Source organism: Saccopteryx leptura, chromosome 1, assembly GCF_036850995.1.
Source record: "Saccopteryx leptura isolate mSacLep1 chromosome 1, mSacLep1_pri_phased_curated, whole genome shotgun sequence".
NCBI classification, from domain to species: Eukaryota; Metazoa; Chordata; class Mammalia; order Chiroptera; family Emballonuridae; genus Saccopteryx; species Saccopteryx leptura.
Window position 1 is genome coordinate 54348388 of NC_089503.1, and position 19338 is coordinate 54367725.

Below are 19338 nucleotides of genomic sequence, written 5' to 3' on the forward strand. Positions count from 1 at the left end.
TAATTTAATTTTGTGTCCCCTGCATATAAAGAATAAATAAAAGGTAACTAAAGAGAAGAGTGACAACAGCTGAAAAGTATCTGGTATGGACAGTGAGGACAATATCTGGGCTACAGGGCGAAGAGGTTCCGAGAGGAATCATTGCCATCTAGTTTCACCACTGCCACAGTGCTGGGATCAGAAGGCAGATTTTATCCCAGTCCTCAGTTGCAGGGACACTGACTCATAGTTAATTGTTTATATCTTATTCTATATTATAAGATATTTTTATTAAAAAATTAGAAATAGTCCAGAAATGGGAAGCAAAATTTGTGAAAGATCAAAATGAAATTATTTTCTGTGTGTGACATGTAAAATTTCCATTTAAAGCAAGATAATCTGCTAGAAGCCATAACCTGAGTTTTTCTGTCATTGTCAGTAGAGTCAAAGATTAATTTTGATCCTAACTTTTCAGACAATGAAAGAAAATCTATAGAATCAAGATGACACCTCACAGAAATAGCTCCTCTTCTTCTTGAATTGTTTTGTCAGGTCACCCAGTTGACACCTCTGGCTGATATTGCCCCTGAGCTTCCTCTTCCTCTTGACCATGGGAGGTAACACTATGCTCCTTATCACTTTCTAGTTGGAGGCATCTTTGCATGAGTTCATGTACTGCCTGTTCAGCCTTTTGATTCTGCTAGACTGGGTGCTCTGTTTGACTGTTATTCCCAAGGCCCTGGCCATCTTCTGGATAGACTGCAGACCCATCAGCTTCTATGCCTGCTTTCTTCAGATGTACATTTTGAATTTCTTCTTTGCCATGGAGTCCTGCCCATCCACTGCCATGGTCTTTTACCACTATGTAGCCATCAGCCATCCACTGAGGTACTCATCTATCATCACCAACAAATTTTTAATCAAGGCTGCTATTTTTATTATGGCCAGACATGCACTTCTAACTGTGTTCATTCCCAATCTCTCTGCCCAACTCCATTATTGTGTAGAAATAATAAGAACTGCATCTGTGCTAATATGTCAGTCACAGGCTCTCCTGTAATGATCAATCATCTTTACCAATTTACTACAGGCTAGACTCTACTAGGATCTGACCTTGTCCTTCATCTCCTACAACCTCACACTGCAAACTGTGCTGAGAAACAAGATGAAAAGATTAAAGTAACAGAAGTCTTGTTGGTTAGCCTTATGCATGTTAAAAGACACAAAATCCTGCAGTGACAGGACTGAGGCTGAAGATAAACAATAAATCCAGGAAAATGTTATTTAATTAGTTTTGATTGGTCAATAATAAATAATGAAACAGTACCACAAACAATGCTTGTTCATGTTAAGAGTTTAAGTTTAAATCTTGCCTTAGACAGATATCATAGTATTGTATATCAGTATTCAAGATTGCTAATGTTAATTTTTCCCACTGACTTGAGAAAGAGAGGAAGGGAGAGAGAGAAGCATCGACTTGCTGGTCCACTTAGCTGTGCACTCACTGGTTGTTTCTCAGTATGTGCCCTGAGGATGGATGGAACCTGGACCTTGACCTTGACATGACAAGACAATGTTCTGTGTACTAGGTCACCCACCGAGGCTGCTGATGTTAATTAAAAAAAATTATGGAGATATAAGATATAAAGAATGATTTGTAATTTTACATTTTAAAAAGAAACACAAATAAGAAATCTAGCCCTTTGAACTATGAAACAACTATCCAAATCATGTCAAAATGATGGAATTGTTGGTAATTTTACTATTACTAGGAATTAGGGACAATGCCTCTTAATACTGTTAAGTGTATCAGACAAATATCTTAGAGGACATTCCAACTGACACTGAAGATTGACTTAAGAACATATTTCAGTACATCCACAGTGTGTGGCAGTGGCTTGGCACAGTAAATTTGGGACCATTTTTTCTTTTATCTAATATGTATTCAACACTTGCTATGTACCAGATATATCAGGATCTAGGAATTGAGGATAAGGTCATGAGTAAAAAAGACAAGGTGCTTGCAATTCAGGTAACTTTTAAAGAAAACTCAATTTTAAAAATCTAATTATTAAATAGATAAATAAGGAAAAAGAAAAAAGAAAGACAAAGAAATGAATTAATGTGTTTGAGTGATCTGAAATATAAGAAAGCCACTTTGGATATAATTATTAAGGAGGTATTGTATTTAGAAGTAATTTTTTAACTGAGATTATGAATGCTAAAAAGTCAATCATTTAAACATATATGATAAGACTTTCCAACCAGATAGAAAAATAAGTACAGAGGCTTAAGTTGAGAACAAACAGAAATCCAAGAAGTAATGGACATTTCTGCAGTGGGTGGGATACAACGATGGGAAGACAAAGGCAGAAGTCCATCGCAGTGGCCACTGGGAAGATTTGACTTCAGGTTTTTTGTCTGGTTCCAGACAGAAAAAGAATTGGCTATCATTTTAGAACTGGCAGAGGATAGAAGGTTAAGTTAGAATAAGAAATGGGAACTCACGTCAGAACCAAAGCAGGGAATCAATTCTAAAAACTAGAGATATACAAAAGAAGAACCTGCAATTTAAAGTTTGGATCCTATTAGCATAATGTTAGCAGAGAGGGAATCATACAATACATTTCATATCATGGGTGAATTTTACTGGAATAATGCTCAATATTAATTAATTCTCTTCAAGTATTGATTGGTTGTATAATTGCAATTGCATTACTCCTAAGCTAGATGTTACTGCAGGCAGATCTGAACCAAATGGTAGAAGATCATTGAATCTGGCTGGGGTAGTTGTAAATAAAAGAGACCTAAAACAATTACCCTTCTCCATGTACTTTACAGGGGATTCAAGGATCTGGGATGAAGCAGGGTAGGGTGGGACTAAGTATTTAATAACACCTAGCAGTACTAACTTCTTTATTTTTTTACTGAGGTACCACTGATGTATAACATTAAATTTGTTTTAGGTTGCAACATAATGATTCTATATTTGTATATATTGTGAAATGACCACCACAATAAGTCTAATTAACATCCATCATCATACATAGTTATGATTGTTTTTCTTTTAATGAGAACTTTTAAGATCTACTCTCTTAACAACTATTAAATATGCAATGCAGTATTATTAACTATAGTCACCATACTGTATATTATATACCCGTCTTATTTTTTTAATTGGAAGTTCATACTTTTTGACCCCTTTACCCATTTTGCCCACCTTCTACCCCCTGCATTTGGCAACCATCAATCTAATCTGTCCTCTGTAGCTGTGAGCTCAGTTTTTATTTTCTTTTGTTTTGTTTCACTTTTTAGATTCCACATGTAAGTGAGATTATATGATATTTGTCTTTGTCTGACTTATTTGACTTAACAAAATGCCCACAAAGCCCATCAATATTTTGTAATGGCAAGATTTCTTCTTTTATGTGGCTGATGTATATTCCATTGGGATAATGAAGGTAAATATTATGATAATAATTAAGAAAATGTTTAAGTTCCAGATGAGGGTAGCAGCATGGAAGTCATATTGCATTTCTTACAGCATTCAGATGAAACCATCACTAACACATTCCCAGACATTCATAATCCCTGACCTTTGCCTCATATCTCTCAACAGTGGTATTTGAGTAGTTTGATAATTCCTGGTTTGATTTCCTGGGTTTGTACTCCATAAACAATGGGGTTCAGGGCTGATGGGATAAGGTGATGGAAGATATTGAGAGTAATAGGAACTTCTGAGGACACCTTCTTTCCTGCCTTGTTTATGAAAATGAAGACTAACAACAATGTATAGAGAAATACTATAAGAATGAGATGGCATGCCTGACCAGGTGGTGGCACAGTGGATAGAGCATCAGATTGGGATGCAGAGGATCCACGTTCGAAACCCCAAGGTCACCAGCTTGAGGGCGATCTCATCTGGTTTGTGCGTGGGCTCACCAGCTTGAGTGTGGGGTTGCTCTCTTGAGCATGAGATCATAGACATGACCCCTTGGTCACTGTCTTGAGCCCAAAGGTTTCTGGTTTGAAGCCCAATGTTACTGGCTTGAAAAAGGGTCACTTGCTATGCTGTAGGTTCCCCTGGCCCCTGGCCAAAGCACATATGAGAAAGCAATCAATAAACAACTAAGGTGCTGCAATGAAGAATAGTTGTTTCTCGTCTCTCTCCATTCCTGCCTGTCTGTCCCTATCTATCCCTCTTTCTCTCTCTCTCTCTCTGTCTCTTTCACAAAAAAATATAAATAAATAAAAAAAAGAATGAGATGGGAACCACAACTACTCAGGGCTTTGGTGGCTGCATCCCTTGACTGCAGATGCATAGCAGCTCTCAGGATGAAGCAGTAGGACAGCAAGATGAGGACCAGATCAGAACCCAGTAACACCAAACACTCATAAACTGGGAAAGCTTATTTAAGTAAATATCCCCACAGGAGAGCTATGCTGCAGAAATGTTGGCACAGATACAGTTCTCTCTACCATGTCGTTGGCACAGTAGTTGAGCCTGGTAGCCAGAATTGGTGTGGGCAGTGTGGCCAGAAAATTTCACAAGACCACGAAAATGGCTGCATTAGTGACAAACTGCTCAGGGATGGATGGGTAGCAGCATAGCATGTGGCTGATGGTCACATAGTGGTCATAGGTCATAACCAGAAAGGTGTAGGGCTCCATGGATAGAAATGTATTCATGATGAACATCTGCAGGAAGCAGCTGGCAAAACTGATGAGCTTCATGTTGAACCAGAAGATGAATAGGACCTGACAGAATCATTATCCTCAAAAACTGTGCATCCATGCCTACTCTAGCGTACTTGATTCTGAAAAACCCTCAGATTGCTTCAACCATCCTTATCTGTAAACCACAGTCCCATTATCCCAGCTGGGACAGTACCTTGTTTTCAAGTACCTTCTGTGGGCATTCCAATGCCCAGAGCCTGATTTATATTCTTTTCTCTCCATCTACATAGGACAATCTTTTTCTAAAAATGTTTATTTCTAGACTTTTTTCTTGCGTCCAGAGTTCTTATCCAAACTCTAGTTGACATATCTGCCCATCTAAATGTATCATGAGACATGAAGTCCAGTAATTCAATATTTATATTAAAACACCCTAACTTGTCCATACTCATAAAAAACCTTTTCCAATTATGTTTTCTATCTCTGTATATGACACGAGCCTACAACCAGTTACATCTTAGAAAGTAAGTTCTAGAGGCCTTGGATGTAGGAGTGGGGTCATTCATAGTTAAGAAGAATCAACCTAGAAGTAAAAAGAAGGGCACAACTTGGGAGATCACTGATTCAGACATTGAGAAACACTCTGTCAGTTGGGAAAGAATAAAATCTTAAAAAAAACATGGATAGTGAGAATAAGAGGAAACATAGCTTAGGTTTGATAGATATAATGTGATGATGTGGGCTACTCATTGAGAATTTTCCCTCAGTGGTAGGAGGATTTACTGCAGCAATAAATTTTTTTTTAAAAAGTACTGGTTAGAGAAAGATAACTGGTTGCCTGGGAATGAATTCAGCGAGACACTGACCTTGGGAATGACTGCGTCAGAGGATAGAACCCAGTAAGGAGAAGATGACAAGCAGGTAGTACCTGGACTCATGTAGAAATCCTTCTGCCAGATGGCAAGTAATAATACAAAGTTAGCCCCAAGATCCAAAACCATGATGGGAGCCAGGACTGCATATAGTCCTGCATGTCCTGCATTCCTGGGAAGCAGATAATCAGGAATTTAGTCACCTAGTCCCTGTCTGGTTGAGAGATAATACCATAACTAGCAGGTGGAGCTGGAACTGGCTGAAAGAAAAGAGATACAAATTTAGGATTTAACTGTTTCATTAAAAACCTCTTAACTAATCTATCTGCCTCCATGCTAGGCTGTAAAGTTTCTCCACAATTCTATTGGCATAAAAACTGTCATACATGTAAATTGAACCACATTACTTCTTGCTAAAACAATTTCCTTAGCATTCATAATTTTATAAATGAAGAATAACTCCCTTCACATGTATATGTTCCTACTGCACACACATACACCTAGGCACCTATTGAACATGCTTTGCTTGGTCTCATCTCTTTTTGTTTTCGCATGTGTCATATCCTTCTTACAGAATCAACTTTCTTGTCCTTAAATAATTAACTTCTGCTTGTCCTATTCAATCTGCATTGAGTTACACCTCTTACAAAAAATTTTTAACTCTTTTTACATATATAGCTACATGCCTCTTCTTTCTACCATTTATGATCCTTAAATATACTGATCATACAGCTATCAAAGCATTAATAAAATTTTTTATACTCATTGATATTTCCTAATTGTTTTCCAAAAAGTCTGTGCTCCATCTTCCAGCAATGAAATCTTATTCATATATTATAGCATGGAGAAAAGCACAGAGCAGCTGGTGACATAACGGGCACTCATTAAGTATAGTTCAGACACATGGACTGATAGACTGTTGAAAGTATCATGATGCCCTTCCCTAATTTAGCATCTCCATATCTTGCTCTACTATAAACCTTCAGCATTTTTGTTTAACACTTCATAAAAAGCCAAACAAAGCAGAATCACATAAAAAGTAATTTAGTAACGAGAAAAGGGTGACCTTGTACTAGAACAATAAAAATCTGTGCAGTATTTTATTTGCATTTATATTTGGTAACTAACTGCTTAAAAACAATAAAACTCACTCTGCATGTCCTTGGAAAAGGAGGAAAAGGATGAAAGTGAGAATTCTGAGACAAGGGAAGAATAGAGAAATACAAGAATACTTAAACATGCCCTGGGATATGATTCTATAGAGACAGGCATTTCAGTTCTCTTTGAGTATCTTAATCTTTCAGGACCCTGCTGGTCTGCACCAGGTTCTGCTGTGCTCTCCTGTGAAGCAGAGGGAAGATCATCTCTTATGAGATGGCTGCTTTGGACATATGGTTGGGGCAACCAGGACACAAAAGAATGTCCCAATCAAATTTTAGAATTGTTTTATTTATTTCTCTCTCTCAAATATATTGTATGGACACCTCATCAGGATTTTCTTTATCTAGACCAGTGACTCTTAAATGTGAGTATGTACCACCTGGAATGCTTGTTAAAATACAGATTGCTGAACTTAACCCTCAGTTATCAGTTTTGTACATTTGAAGGGGTAGCCCAAAAATTTGCTCTCTAACAAATTACCCACAATGCTGATGTTGCTTTTCCAGGAAAAATACTTTGAGAATGACAAAGCTACCCCCAACCATGATAACTGACCTAACCGCTGATTTAGACTAACCCTAATTCAAGCCTGCTGCCACTTTTCAGCCAGGCCTAGCCATAGCTCTGTTCAACTTCAGACATCAAATTGGTACTTTCTCCCATGATCTGCAGTTATTTAAGCACAATTATGGCCAATCTCTGGTGTCCTAATTTGAAAGTTATCTTTCTCACATGGACTCTCTGGAAATTCTGTAGGTTCCTTTTTTAATGGTTTTATTCCTCTGCCTGAACCCACAGTTCTTAGCCACTTCTAGGAGGACCAAAGCTCATTAAGAAGCCTTAAGGTCAAGCACAAGGTTTCATTCATTCTTCTTCGGGACAGTTGGCACAAATCCAGACACGTACAATATTGATCAAAGTAGGAATATTCTCTGGTCAATCTTCCTGCTGGAAACAAATCTGAGCTAATTTACTGTTGTGGCCATGCAGGCTCTCCTCGGATTAGGGCAGATGGTAAAGGAACTGTGGAGCGGAGGATGGTGGGCCATTCTGTTTATTAGAGTCTCATAGCAGAGGATGAACAAACAGGCAGGGAAGACTGCTGTCCTCTCACTCAGGGCTCCCCAAAGCCCCAAGCCCTTCCAGACTCACAACCCAAACTCATTCTCTGGGCTTATCCTCCGGACTACTTCTCCCTCTCTTTCCCTTCTCCAACAAAACAGGCTGGGGGAAAAAAAAACCCTTCTCCAGCAAAGAACAGCAAACAATCACCCCTCCCCATGGGGGCAGGCAATCCACCGCCCTGAGGGCAAGTACCTGCAGCCTTCCATAGACTTTACACACATGGCACTACTCCAATACAATTCAACAATTAGGCAAAATATAAGCTAGCAAGCCTGTTACAAACTTAACACGAGCTCAACTGGCCCACATTCAAATTGGCTCAGATTCTTTTGACATCAGTGATCATCAGAGTCTTCATAAACTCACATCTGGGAGTACAATAACATTTTATAAAATAAACAAAGAATTAAGTCAAGAACCAAACTTAAAGTGTCACTTATGCTTGGCTTTCCATTATACTGTTCCCAAAAATACTTACAGAGAAAGTCTGCTCCAAACAGCAGTTTGATATTCATCTGCTTTCACACAGTGTGTGTTTTTGGCTCCTTTGTTTAAGATTATTTGTCCATACATATGTGCTTTTATTTCTGGGCTCCTAATTCTGTTCTATTAGTTTGTATATCTGCTTTTCTGTCAATACCATGCTGTTTTGTTTATCATGGCTCTATAGTATGATTTGAAGTCAGGTAGTGTGACACCTCTGGCTTCATTCTTTTTCTTCAGGGTTGCTTTGGCTATTGGGAATTTTTTATGGTTCCTTACAAATCTGGTAATTTTTTGTTCTATTTCTTTAAAAAATGACATTGGGATTTTGAAGGGGATTGCAATAAATTTGTATATTGCTCTGGGTAATATGGCCATTTTTACTACGTTGATTTTTCCAATCCATGAAAATGGAATATTTTTCCATTTCATTGTATCATTTTCAATTTCTTTCAATAACGTTTTGTAATTTTCAGTATATAGGTCCTTCACATAATATGTTAAGTTTATCCCTAGGTATTTTATTTTATTTTTTTTGCAATTGTAAAAGGAATGGTTTGGGTTTTTTTGTTTTGTTTTTTAGTTCACTTTCTGATGTTTTATTGTTGGTGTATAGGAAAGCAGTGGACTTTTGTATATTGATATTGTATCCTTTGACTTTACTGAATTGGTTTATTGTTTCTAAAAGTTTTTTGATGGATTATTTGAGATTTTCTATATACAGGATCATGTCATCTGCAAAAAGTAATATGTTTGCTTTTTTTTTTTCCCCCTGATATGGATGCCTTTTATTTATTTCTTTTGCCTGATTGCTCTGGCTAAGATTTTTAGAACTATGTTGACTAATAGTGGAGAGTGGGGAGCCTTGTCATGTTCCTGATTTTAGAGGAAAAGTCTTTATTTTTTTTACCATTTAGTAAATATTAGCTGATGGTTTGTCATATATGACCTTTATTATGTTGAGTTACTTTCATTCTATTTTGACTTTATTGAGTGTTTTAAACATAAAGGTATGTTATATTTTATTAAATGTCTTCTCTGTATCTTTTGAGAGGATTATATGATTTTTGTTTGTTTTGTTGATGTGTATTATGTTGATCGATTTTGTATGCTGAACCATCCTTGTGCTCCTGGAATAAATCTCACTTGATCGTGATGTATTATTTTTTTAATGTGGTGCTATATATGATTTGCTAGTATTATGTTTAGGATCTTTGCATCTGTATTCATTAGAGATTTTTATCTGTTGTTTTTGTGTGCGTGTGTGTGTGTGTGTGTGTTTTCCAAGCCAGGTTTTGGTATGAGGGTTATGTTGGCCTCATAAAATGTGTTGGGGAGTATTGCTTCTATTTTTTTGAAGACTTTGAGAAGGATAGGTACCAAATATTCTTTGAATGTTTGGTAAAATTTGCTAGTGTAATCATCTGGTCCTGGACTTTTGTTTTTGGTGAGGTTTCAGATAGTTGTTTTTATTTCTTCCTTTCTTATAGGTCTATTTAGGATTTTCACTTTTTTGTGGCTCAATATAGGAAGCTTGTATAGTTCTAGGAATTTATCTGTTTCCTCTAGGTTGTTAAATTTGGTGGCATATAATCTTTCATAATAGTTTACTATGATCTTTTGTATATCTATGGTATTTGTGGTAATTTCTCATTCATTTTGGATTTTGTTTATATGAATTCTTATTTTCTCCTTAGTGAGTCTAGCCAGTGGTTTGTTAATTTTATTGATCTTTTCAAGGAACCATCTCTTTATTATATTATTTTTTTCTATAGTTTTTTTTCTTCTCTATTTCATTTAGTTCTGGCCTAAGTTTTACTATTTCCTTTCTTCTGCCTTTTGGTTGCCTTTGTTCTTCTTTTTCTAGTTCCTTAAGGTGTGATGTTAGGTGTTTACTTGTGATCTCTCTTGTTTCTTTTATAAGCCTGTAATGATATAAACTTCCCTCTTATTACTACCTTTGCTGTATCCCAGAAATTTTGATATGTTGTGTTGTCATTTTCATTTGTCTGTATATATCTTTTGATCTCTGCTTTTATTTCTTCTTTGACCCAGTCATTTTTTTTAATGGAATGATGTTTAATTTCCACATTTTTATGGGTTTATTTACTTCTTTTTTACAGTTGAATTCTAATTTCAAAGCCTTATGATCTGAAAATATGCTTGGTATAATGCCAATCTTCTTGAATTTGTTGCTGTTAGTTTTGTGGCCCAAAACTATGGTCTATCCTTGAGAATGTTCTATGTACACTGGAGAAGAATGTATAATCTGATGTTTGGGGATGAAATGTCCTATAAGTGTCTATTATGTCCATTTGGTCCAGTGTGTAATTTAAGACCAATGTTTCTTTATTGATTTTCTGTTTAAATGAACTATCTAAAGCTGTCAAGGGTGTGTTAAAATTTCCAAGCATGATCATGTTTCTGTTTGCTTCTATTTTTAGATCAGTTAGTAGATGTCTTATATATTTTGATGCTCCCTGGTTCGGTGCATATATATTACGAAGTGTTATGCCTTCTTGATAGAATGCCCACTTTATCATTATGAAATGTCCCTCTTTGCCTCCTGTTACTTTTGTTGTCTTGAAGTCAGTATTGTCAGATATGAATAAGGCTACCTTTGCTTTTCTTTGGATATTATTTGCTTGCAGAATCATTTTCCAATCTTTCATTTGCATCTACTTTTGTCCTTGAAGCTTAGATGTGTCTCTTGCAGGTTACATATGATTGGGTTTTGTATTTTGATCCAATCTGCAACTCTGTGCCTCTTTATCGGTGAGTTCAGTCCATTTACATTTAAGGTAATTATTGACACTTGAGGATTTCCTATAACCATTTTATGTTTTGTTTTCTGGTAGCTGTGTGTCTTGTTTGGTTCTTCTCTTTTGTGTTTCTGTCAGTTGTTTTTGTTTGACAGTATTCCATACTTATTTCCCCTGTTTCTTTTTCTTTTTTTTTAAAGCTATGTGTTTTCAAGTAGTGGCTTTTTTATGGGTGGTTACCATTAGGTTAAAAAACATGTTCATATATATATATATATATATATATATATATATATACACACATATATTATATATATATTTATATACACACACACACACAAGAGTCCTTTGTCATATGAGTGCTTCTGCATGCCATCCTCTTTTGCTACTGCAGATCTTTATTCTCTCCCCTTTTATGTTATTGTTGTCACAGATTATCCTTGTTTTTATTGTGACCTTGTTGGAGCTTTTACTTGTAATTTTGATTTGTTTTGTTCTTTGTATCTGGTTGAATAACTCCCTTGAGTATTTCCTGCAGTGGGGTTTTCTGGTGATAAATCCCCTCAGCTTCTGTGTGTCTGTAGGAGTTTTTATTTCTCCTTCATATTTAAAGGATAACTTTTATGGATATAGGTATTGTTGGCTGGTAATTCCTCATTTCAGTACTTTGAATGTTTGGATCCACTCTCTTCTGGCTTGTAGAATTTCTGCTGAGAAGTCTGATGATAACCTAACAGGCTTTCCTTTATATGTTATGATCTTCTTTTCCCCAGATTCCTTGAGGATTCTTTCTTTGTCATTGATTGTTGGCAATTTTATTACAATGTGCCTTCGAGTAGGTCTGTTTGGGTTGCCGCAACTTGGCATTCTGTTTGCTTCCTGGATTTGAGGCTCTAATTCTTTCCATTGGTTTGGGAAATTCTCATCAATTATTTGTTTGAATAGTATCTCCATTCTTTTCTCCTTCTTTTCTTCTTCTGATAAGCCTATTATGCTTATATTGTTCTTTCTGATGGAATCAAACAATTCTTATAGAGGTCTATCAGTTGTTTTTAATTTATGAGTCTTTCTCCTCTTCTCTCTGTAACATCTCTAGTTGCCTGTCTTCGATGTCATTGATTCTTTCTTCTATCTGGCTTGTTATATTAACTAAACTTGTTACCTCAATCTTCAATTCATGTATTGAGTTCTTTATCTATGTTTTTCAAGTTTCAATCTCCTTGATGAGGTATTTATTTTGTTCATTAATTTGTTTCTTGAGCTCATTTAATTGCCTGTTGGTGTCTTCTCACATCTTATTCAGTATTTTCAGAACTTTAATTTTGAATTCTCTATTGTTTAACTCCAAGGCTTCTATGTGATTGAGATTTTTTTTCTGAAGATTTTTTATTTTCTTTCTGAATTACATCTCTGTCTTGTGTAGCCATTTTACTTGACTTCTTCTTTCTTAATGACATTTGAGAGTGGTATTGTTAAAAACCCTAAAAAATAATTAAATAAATAGAAAAATACAATAAAATATATAAAAATTTATAAAATTATGACTATAAGGAAGAAATACCACAGGAAAAAAGATCAAAAGGAAAGACAAAAATTAAAAACAAAACACCCACAAAAAATAAGACTAAAAATTAAAAAAAATGAAATTCAAAAATGAAGAAGAAAAAAGAATAAGAACAAAAAAGAATGAAAAGAGAGAAATAAATTTCAGTTTTGAGAGGTTTCTTCTGTTAGGTATTGCTGTATTATATAGCTCTTAGCACTGTGAAGGTCCTGGGCTGTCTCCTGAGATGTCAGTGTCAGAGATGTAGGCAGGGCTGTAGTCATGTTGGTGGGTGGAGTGTGTTGTGATGGCTTTATGGCTCTAGCAATTGTGGTCTCAGGCCTCTGGGGGAACTTCTATTCTTCAAGGGGGAGAGAAGCTCTGGAGAGCTAGTTGAGGGGGGGTGTCTCTGTCACTTTGCATACTGCAAGGTGAGGGAGGCAATATCTGGGAGGCTGGGGGCCCACACTTGGGCTTTCTCTGTTGCTGCCAAGTGTAGGCTTTAGTCCATTTGGTGCACAGATCTTTCAGGCACACCTTTGAGCCCAGCTGGGGTTACTTCACTGCATTACAGTTGTTTTTTTTGTTGATATGTAAAGGGGAGAGCTCAGGAATATCTCTCACACCACCATTACCCTGACATCGTCAGGATTTTTGTATATAAAAGAATATTGGTGTATGAATACATCAACTGGAATATCCAGAGGGATAAACTAAGAGGGATAAACCTCTTAGTTTATCATGGAGATGAATCCAAAACCCATTCACACATTGAATCACTTACAGTAGCCAGTTCCATGCAAAACCTGGAATTCCTCCTTTGCTTGCTCCTGCAGCTTACCTGGCTCTCCTCCACTACCTTTGCTTGTCCTGCCTGATTATACCTTAAAAATTTTTTAAATTTTAAATAAAATCTTACTGGAAAAATTGCTATCACCTTTATGCAGTAAAATTGTGTTTAGGTTTGTCATTTATGAACATTTTAGAAGGGGTTGATAAGAAATTGTACTACACAGGCTTCTCCATCCTAAGTGTTCTGTAAGGTCCAGTGTCACAGCCTCCATGTTCACCCAAGCTGGGAACTCCACGTGTTCCCATCTTCTTGGTTGTAGGCTGTGCACATACACCTTTCTAGTTGAGCCTTATTTGTTATTGGCATGTCAATGGGATAAATTTATCCCAGGTCAATTAACTGCAAAGATTGTCTGTGATTAGCGTGGAGGATCAGCTATACAGAGGTCCACCCCATGGAGCAGAATTTACTTCAACAGGGCTCTGAGGTCCTATAAGTCTGCCCTTTGAGTGTGTGGAGAAAGGTAAGTCTACAGTCTCTTGCGAGGTGGCAGCAAAGTTTAGCTGCCACCTGTGTTCTGCCCAGATTTAGGAGAGGAAAATAAATCAAAGAAAGGGGAAATTGTGGTGGACAAGAAAGAGGTGGAAAAAAGTGATGAGAACAAAAAATATCATTGCTCTTTTCTACTGAGAATCCTTCAAAGAACAGAAAATAATAGCTTAGCAAGTTTTCTCAGGTGAAATGCAAAGTCATATCTGGTTCTAAGAGAAGTTGCAGGAGCTATTCTACCCTCAGAAGGAAAAAACGGGCTAAAATAATGACTTTCATGGGATCTGAAGAAAATAAGTGATGCAGTATTCAGGGTTCTATTTATTTCTTTTGATATTCCACAGGTAAACTAAGAGTAATATCCTTTGTACTGCCTTGCACAAGGGTTGCCAAGTAGTCAAACATCTGCACACTATGTGGTCGTAAGTTAATTAGACAATTTATTAGGCAATTTACTAAGACAACTGCAGAAAGTGTGGCGTGGTGAAAGCAGATTGCTGTCTTATAGCTACTGTGTCAGAGCCTGTCTTGCTCCTCCAACTACATGACATAGGGCACTAAAGTAGGGTTCTAAAGTGACAATCCACACACAGGTAAAAGATTTCTCAAAGTAATAAAAAAGACTCTAAGGATGGAAGAACACTAAAATGTCAGGGACACCTTTTACTCCAAATGTGATGTGAGATTATAATATGCTCCTATTCAGAGGGCAATGGGGATAACAACATGATTTAAAAAATAATAAGGAGAAAAATAAGGAGAAGAAGAAAAGAAAGAATGAGAAGAAAGGAGGAAGACACATTCATGTGTACATATTTTAATGTGTATACATTGAAGATAATGAACAAAAATTTTTATACTTAGTTTATTCACTCTTCAACACAACAATAAACAATGATAAGAGCTTGTACAGGTGGAAAATCTTAACAGGGACTTAAGGAATCTGAGGAGCCAGAAGACAGCATATCTACCACAGACAGGTACCCAGAAGAGAGTCAAAGATGTTTAGGGAAAGCACTAAAACCCAAGGGACAAAGTTTTGGGGTAAATGTCTATATTTCAAACAATCAATCTTTTACAACACAAAATAATATAGAACTCTGACAGGCAAATATATCTTTTGCAAATCAGGGAAAAGGCAATAATCTTAAAGTCATTGTATAAAGTTTGTTTCATTAGTAGCAAAACACTACCACTTTAATCTAACTCCATTTTGCTAAGGCTTGACAGGAACTTGATGAAGGATTTGGTCAGGACAAATTCCCAAGTAGCCACAGAATCCAGGAAGGGGAAGTTTGCTTTAAAGCAATTGGACACAAAGATTCACAGAGGGATGTTTCCGTTGTTGTCTGAGGTATTAAGAAAAAGGGGAATCAGAACTCATTCCACAATTAAAAGTGAAATTTTCTCTCCTGAATTTTATTAACAATTCCAGAAATGGACCTGGTCCTTTTTACCTCTTACAACTTCCCAAGTAGCTTCAGGATTCCTTGCTTGATCTCATTGGTTCTCACACCATAAACAATTGGGTTGAGAGCTGGGGGGATTAGATGGTGCAGGATGTTGAGTAGGATAGGGACATCTGGGGGGATTCTCCTCCTGGCCAGGTTAGTGATGACCAGAACCAGCAGGACTGTGCTGAAGAAGAGGATGAGAATGAAGTGGGAACCACACGTGCTCAGGGCCTTGGCCGCAGCACCCTCAGCCTTGATCTTTAACACAACTTTCAGGATGAAGGAGTAGGAGACAATTATAAGAATGAAGTCAGAGCCCAGTAAGGTCCAGGCTGTCACAAGCTGGTAGAACTGATTGAGGGTGATATCATCACAGGAGAGTTTGGACACAGATAGATTAGTGCAGATGCAGTTCTTGATGATATTCTTTGCACAGTACCTGAGTCTGGCAGAAAGGATTGGAACAGGAAGAAAAAAAAGGGCATTCCGGAATACAACAAACATGGTAGCCCTAGCCACAAATTGATCAGTGATGATGGATGGGTATCGTAGTGGGTGGCAGATAGCCACATAACGGTCATAGGCCATGACCATGAATGTGCAGGACTCCATGGCAAGGAAGCAATTCATGATGAACATCTGAACAAAGCAGGCAGAGAAGCTGATGGATTTGAAGTCAAACCAGAAGATGGCCAGGACCTTGGGGATGACAGTGAGGCAGAGCACGATGTCCAGCAGAGAGAGGAGGCTGAGCAGGTAGTACATGGGCTCATGCAGAGAGACTTCCAGCCAGATGGTGATCAGGAGGGTAGTGTTGGCTCCCATGGCCAGGAGGAAGAGGATGCTGAGGGGCAGGGACAGCCAGTGCTGCCAACTCTGGTAGTTAGGAAAGCAGATGAGCAGAAATTCGGAGACTGGAGCAGTGGAATAGTTGCTGGGGGATGCCATGTAAAGAATCTTGTACAAGTTACATATTCACAGTTCCTTAAAACAGGACAGAATGGTGGTCAAATACTAGAAAGTATAACAGTAATGAATGTCACAGCAATGAAGCAGGAAAAAGCAAAGAAATTATGACAGGAAGATAGAGAGCCCAAGAGACATATAATCAATACAGTTGGGGTTACTGATCCTGCTCAGCTATCCCGTCTGATAGTCTCCTTCAGGAAGATGAAATGTGTGTGAGAAGATATCAGACTCTAGCTGCCAGAGAAGGTAAGATCCAAAGACTTTCGATTTGAATATCTCATACTTTCCAAAAACAGTAGAAATACACGGACACTCACAACTTTCCACCCATTGTGGGGCTTTAAGAAACCAAGGATTCAGGGATTAAAACTTAGATAGGGACAATTATCTATTAGCTCTGTCCTTTAGTTTCATATATAATTAGGAAAATGACCCTCAGTGTGAACCAGAGAAATAAGAAGAATAGACAACATACCCACATTTCCTGAAAAGGCTTTTTTTTCTCAACCTCCTTTCTGAGGCTTCAGAGTGACCCCATCTATCAAAGAAGCCAGAAAATAGTCAAAGAACATTGAAAAAGAGCACTTACAAGGCAGTATAGTTGTGGCTCTTATAAAGGTGAACATATAAACATTGGGAAAAGGACAGAAGTACACACAAATAAACCATGTGTTATGGTTTAAACGTTGGCCTCAGATAAATTCCAAATCTTGCTCTTCAACCCATTCTACATCCCTGAGTTTCATTTGAACTCCATGGTACATAGTTTTCTCATTCATGAAATAAATAAATAAATGATATTTAACTTCATCATTTTTTGAAGTCCTGTAGGTCCAGAGATCAAGCAAGCTGAGAGAATCAGAGAGAAAAGGAAAAAGAGACAACATTAACCTGAGGCAGGAGAACTGTTCTTGTAGGCAATGGTAAGAAAAAAAAAATGCCTGCATTTGTGGATGTTTAGTAATGATAGGTGATGAGGTGTAGGGCTGGTAGATCCTGAGTTCTTCGGGAGAAGGAGGTAGAATACCAGAGTGTCAGGAGACAATGATCTAAGGGATGCAGTGGTACCTGCAGCTACGTGAAGTCCACTTGGTAGCAGCCTGTTTTGTACACTGTAAGAAACCACAGACACTTTGAAACAAGGAAGTGATGGCCTATAGATGGGACAGAGGGGCATCACACAGAAGGTAGGACTCTCTTTCTGGGAGAGTTCTGAACAGTCCAGAGGAGAAGTGATTAAGATCTGAACAAAGACCATGAAACTAGAGAGGAAAGGATGCATTTGAGGGGTGGGAGAACTGCAAAAATTAGTGTAAGAAAAGTTGAGGGACAGTGAGGGACCGGAGTCAAGAATGTCACTGAGGATATTTAAACTGATACAGGGAAGAAATATATTTTTTCAGATCTCCTATAGCACAAATTTATTCTCTGAGGTAGTAATATGCCTTCTCCTTTGTTTTAGAGTAACTTTTAAGTTTCTCAATTGCTGGGGTCATTTTTACTCTTTCTATAGTCTATTCAATGAAACAGGCCTCCTGGTCTGAGAAATGAAGAATTGTTGGAAATTCGGGCATGTTTTAATCTTCAATACTTCAAATCCATCTGTTTATATTTATGGACTAATATTCATAAAAGAATTGTTATACAGGTTCCTTGTTCTAAGTGCTAATGAACAAAGCATAGTCCCTGCCATAAGGTGATTGACACTCTCGGAAGGCCAGACAACTACCCAGTTAATCAAAATCACAACAGAAGGTCTAAGCCAGCTCTGATTACCAAGAAAGGAGCGATCACCTTGGCTCATAGATAAATTTAAACTAGTGCAGTGACGAAGATTCTGACCCTATCAGTACCAGAGCCTTGACTTTCTAGTCATGATATGGGTGGCAATCTTTGAGCCTACAGAAGTGTTGAGCCACCACATTTTATGGTCACAGAATAAGTCAGCTTCACCTCTGACTGAAATAGCTACTTTAGGTCAGTCTATGCCCTTCACCCTTGTACCAGGTTCTAAACAGTTTGGTAGCTTTGACAGCGATATCAGGACCTAGTGAAAATTTCATTTCCTAAACAGACAAGGTTTTATCTCTTATCATTACATCCTTCATTACAACCTTCCTGAGCCTAACTGGAGACTCACCATCTTCAGAAGGCTGCACCACTGCTGTTTTTGGCTATGGAGAAAGAACCTATACTGGCCCCTCCAGGGGCTCTAGAGCCTGCTTTTATGGGCCTTGGTTCCACTATGTCCCTTCCCTCCCCATTGTTCACAGGGCGTGAGGCACATGTACAGGGCCTTTATTAGGCTCTTGGACCCTGAGGCCCTGTAATCTACTTCTCAGGGGAGTGCCTTGAAAACAAGCTTAATTTAATGTTGTTAAAAGAGGGAGGAAGGAGAGATCAAAGTTCCTTGGGTAGTCTAAACAAACAGAAACTTTTGGAAAAGGAGATTAAGGAAATGAATTGATAAGAATCTTCTCAGGAAAAATTTGTATGGATACAACTGTGGGGAAAAGCTAAATACACTATTCTCAGCACTAGAACCCTGTGGATGAAGGTGACAAGGGACAAAAATAAAAGGAGCATGGACCTCAAAGAAGCATAAACCATAGGCAACTGAGGGGAAAATGGGAGGACTTTCCCTGTGAGCCCTTCTCCTGCAATAGGAACATTAGTGGTCTGGACCAAAAAACAAACAAACAAACAAACACCTAGAGTGGCCTTATTTACTCTGTTTCTTAGGAAAGGCAACTGTTAACAATATTCACCTTCCACTTAGCATTAATTCTTTGGGAAAACAGTCAAGTTGTCCCCAGTACAGCTACCACTCTGAATTGATGCACACCAGGACCTGGAAAATAGCTTTTTCTGTTAAAGTTTCCAGATGCTTCTTAGGATAGGGATATTCAGTCTTCCTACAATATTCTAGGATATGTTAGGCTTTGAGCACAGGAATCATGGAGAGAGGAGA

The 19338-nt window shown here is 37.7% G+C and overlaps 1 protein-coding gene and 2 pseudogenes across 1 annotated transcript; 1 reads left to right on the plus strand and 2 right to left on the minus strand.

Moving 5' to 3' along the window:
- The first annotated feature begins 556 nt into the window (after positions 1-556).
- On the plus strand, positions 557-1162 carry LOC136388005 (olfactory receptor 56A3-like; annotated as a pseudogene).
- Positions 1163-3591: 2429 nt separating this feature from the next.
- On the minus strand, positions 3592-5763 carry LOC136388006 (olfactory receptor 56A4-like; annotated as a pseudogene).
- A 9217-nt stretch (positions 5764-14980) lies between these two features.
- On the minus strand, positions 14981-16346 carry LOC136394090 (olfactory receptor 56A4). The gene has a single exon (XM_066366711.1). The coding sequence runs from the start codon at positions 16344-16346 to the stop codon at positions 15405-15407; it is 942 nt and encodes a 313-aa protein (XP_066222808.1). The 3' UTR covers positions 14981-15404.
- Between the last annotated feature and the right edge of the window lie 2992 nt (positions 16347-19338).

Coding starts and splice junctions, on each gene's coding strand:
- LOC136394090 (XM_066366711.1), bottom strand. CDS start 16,346: ATGGCATCCCCCAGCAACTATTCCACTGCTCCAGTCTCCGAATTTCTG.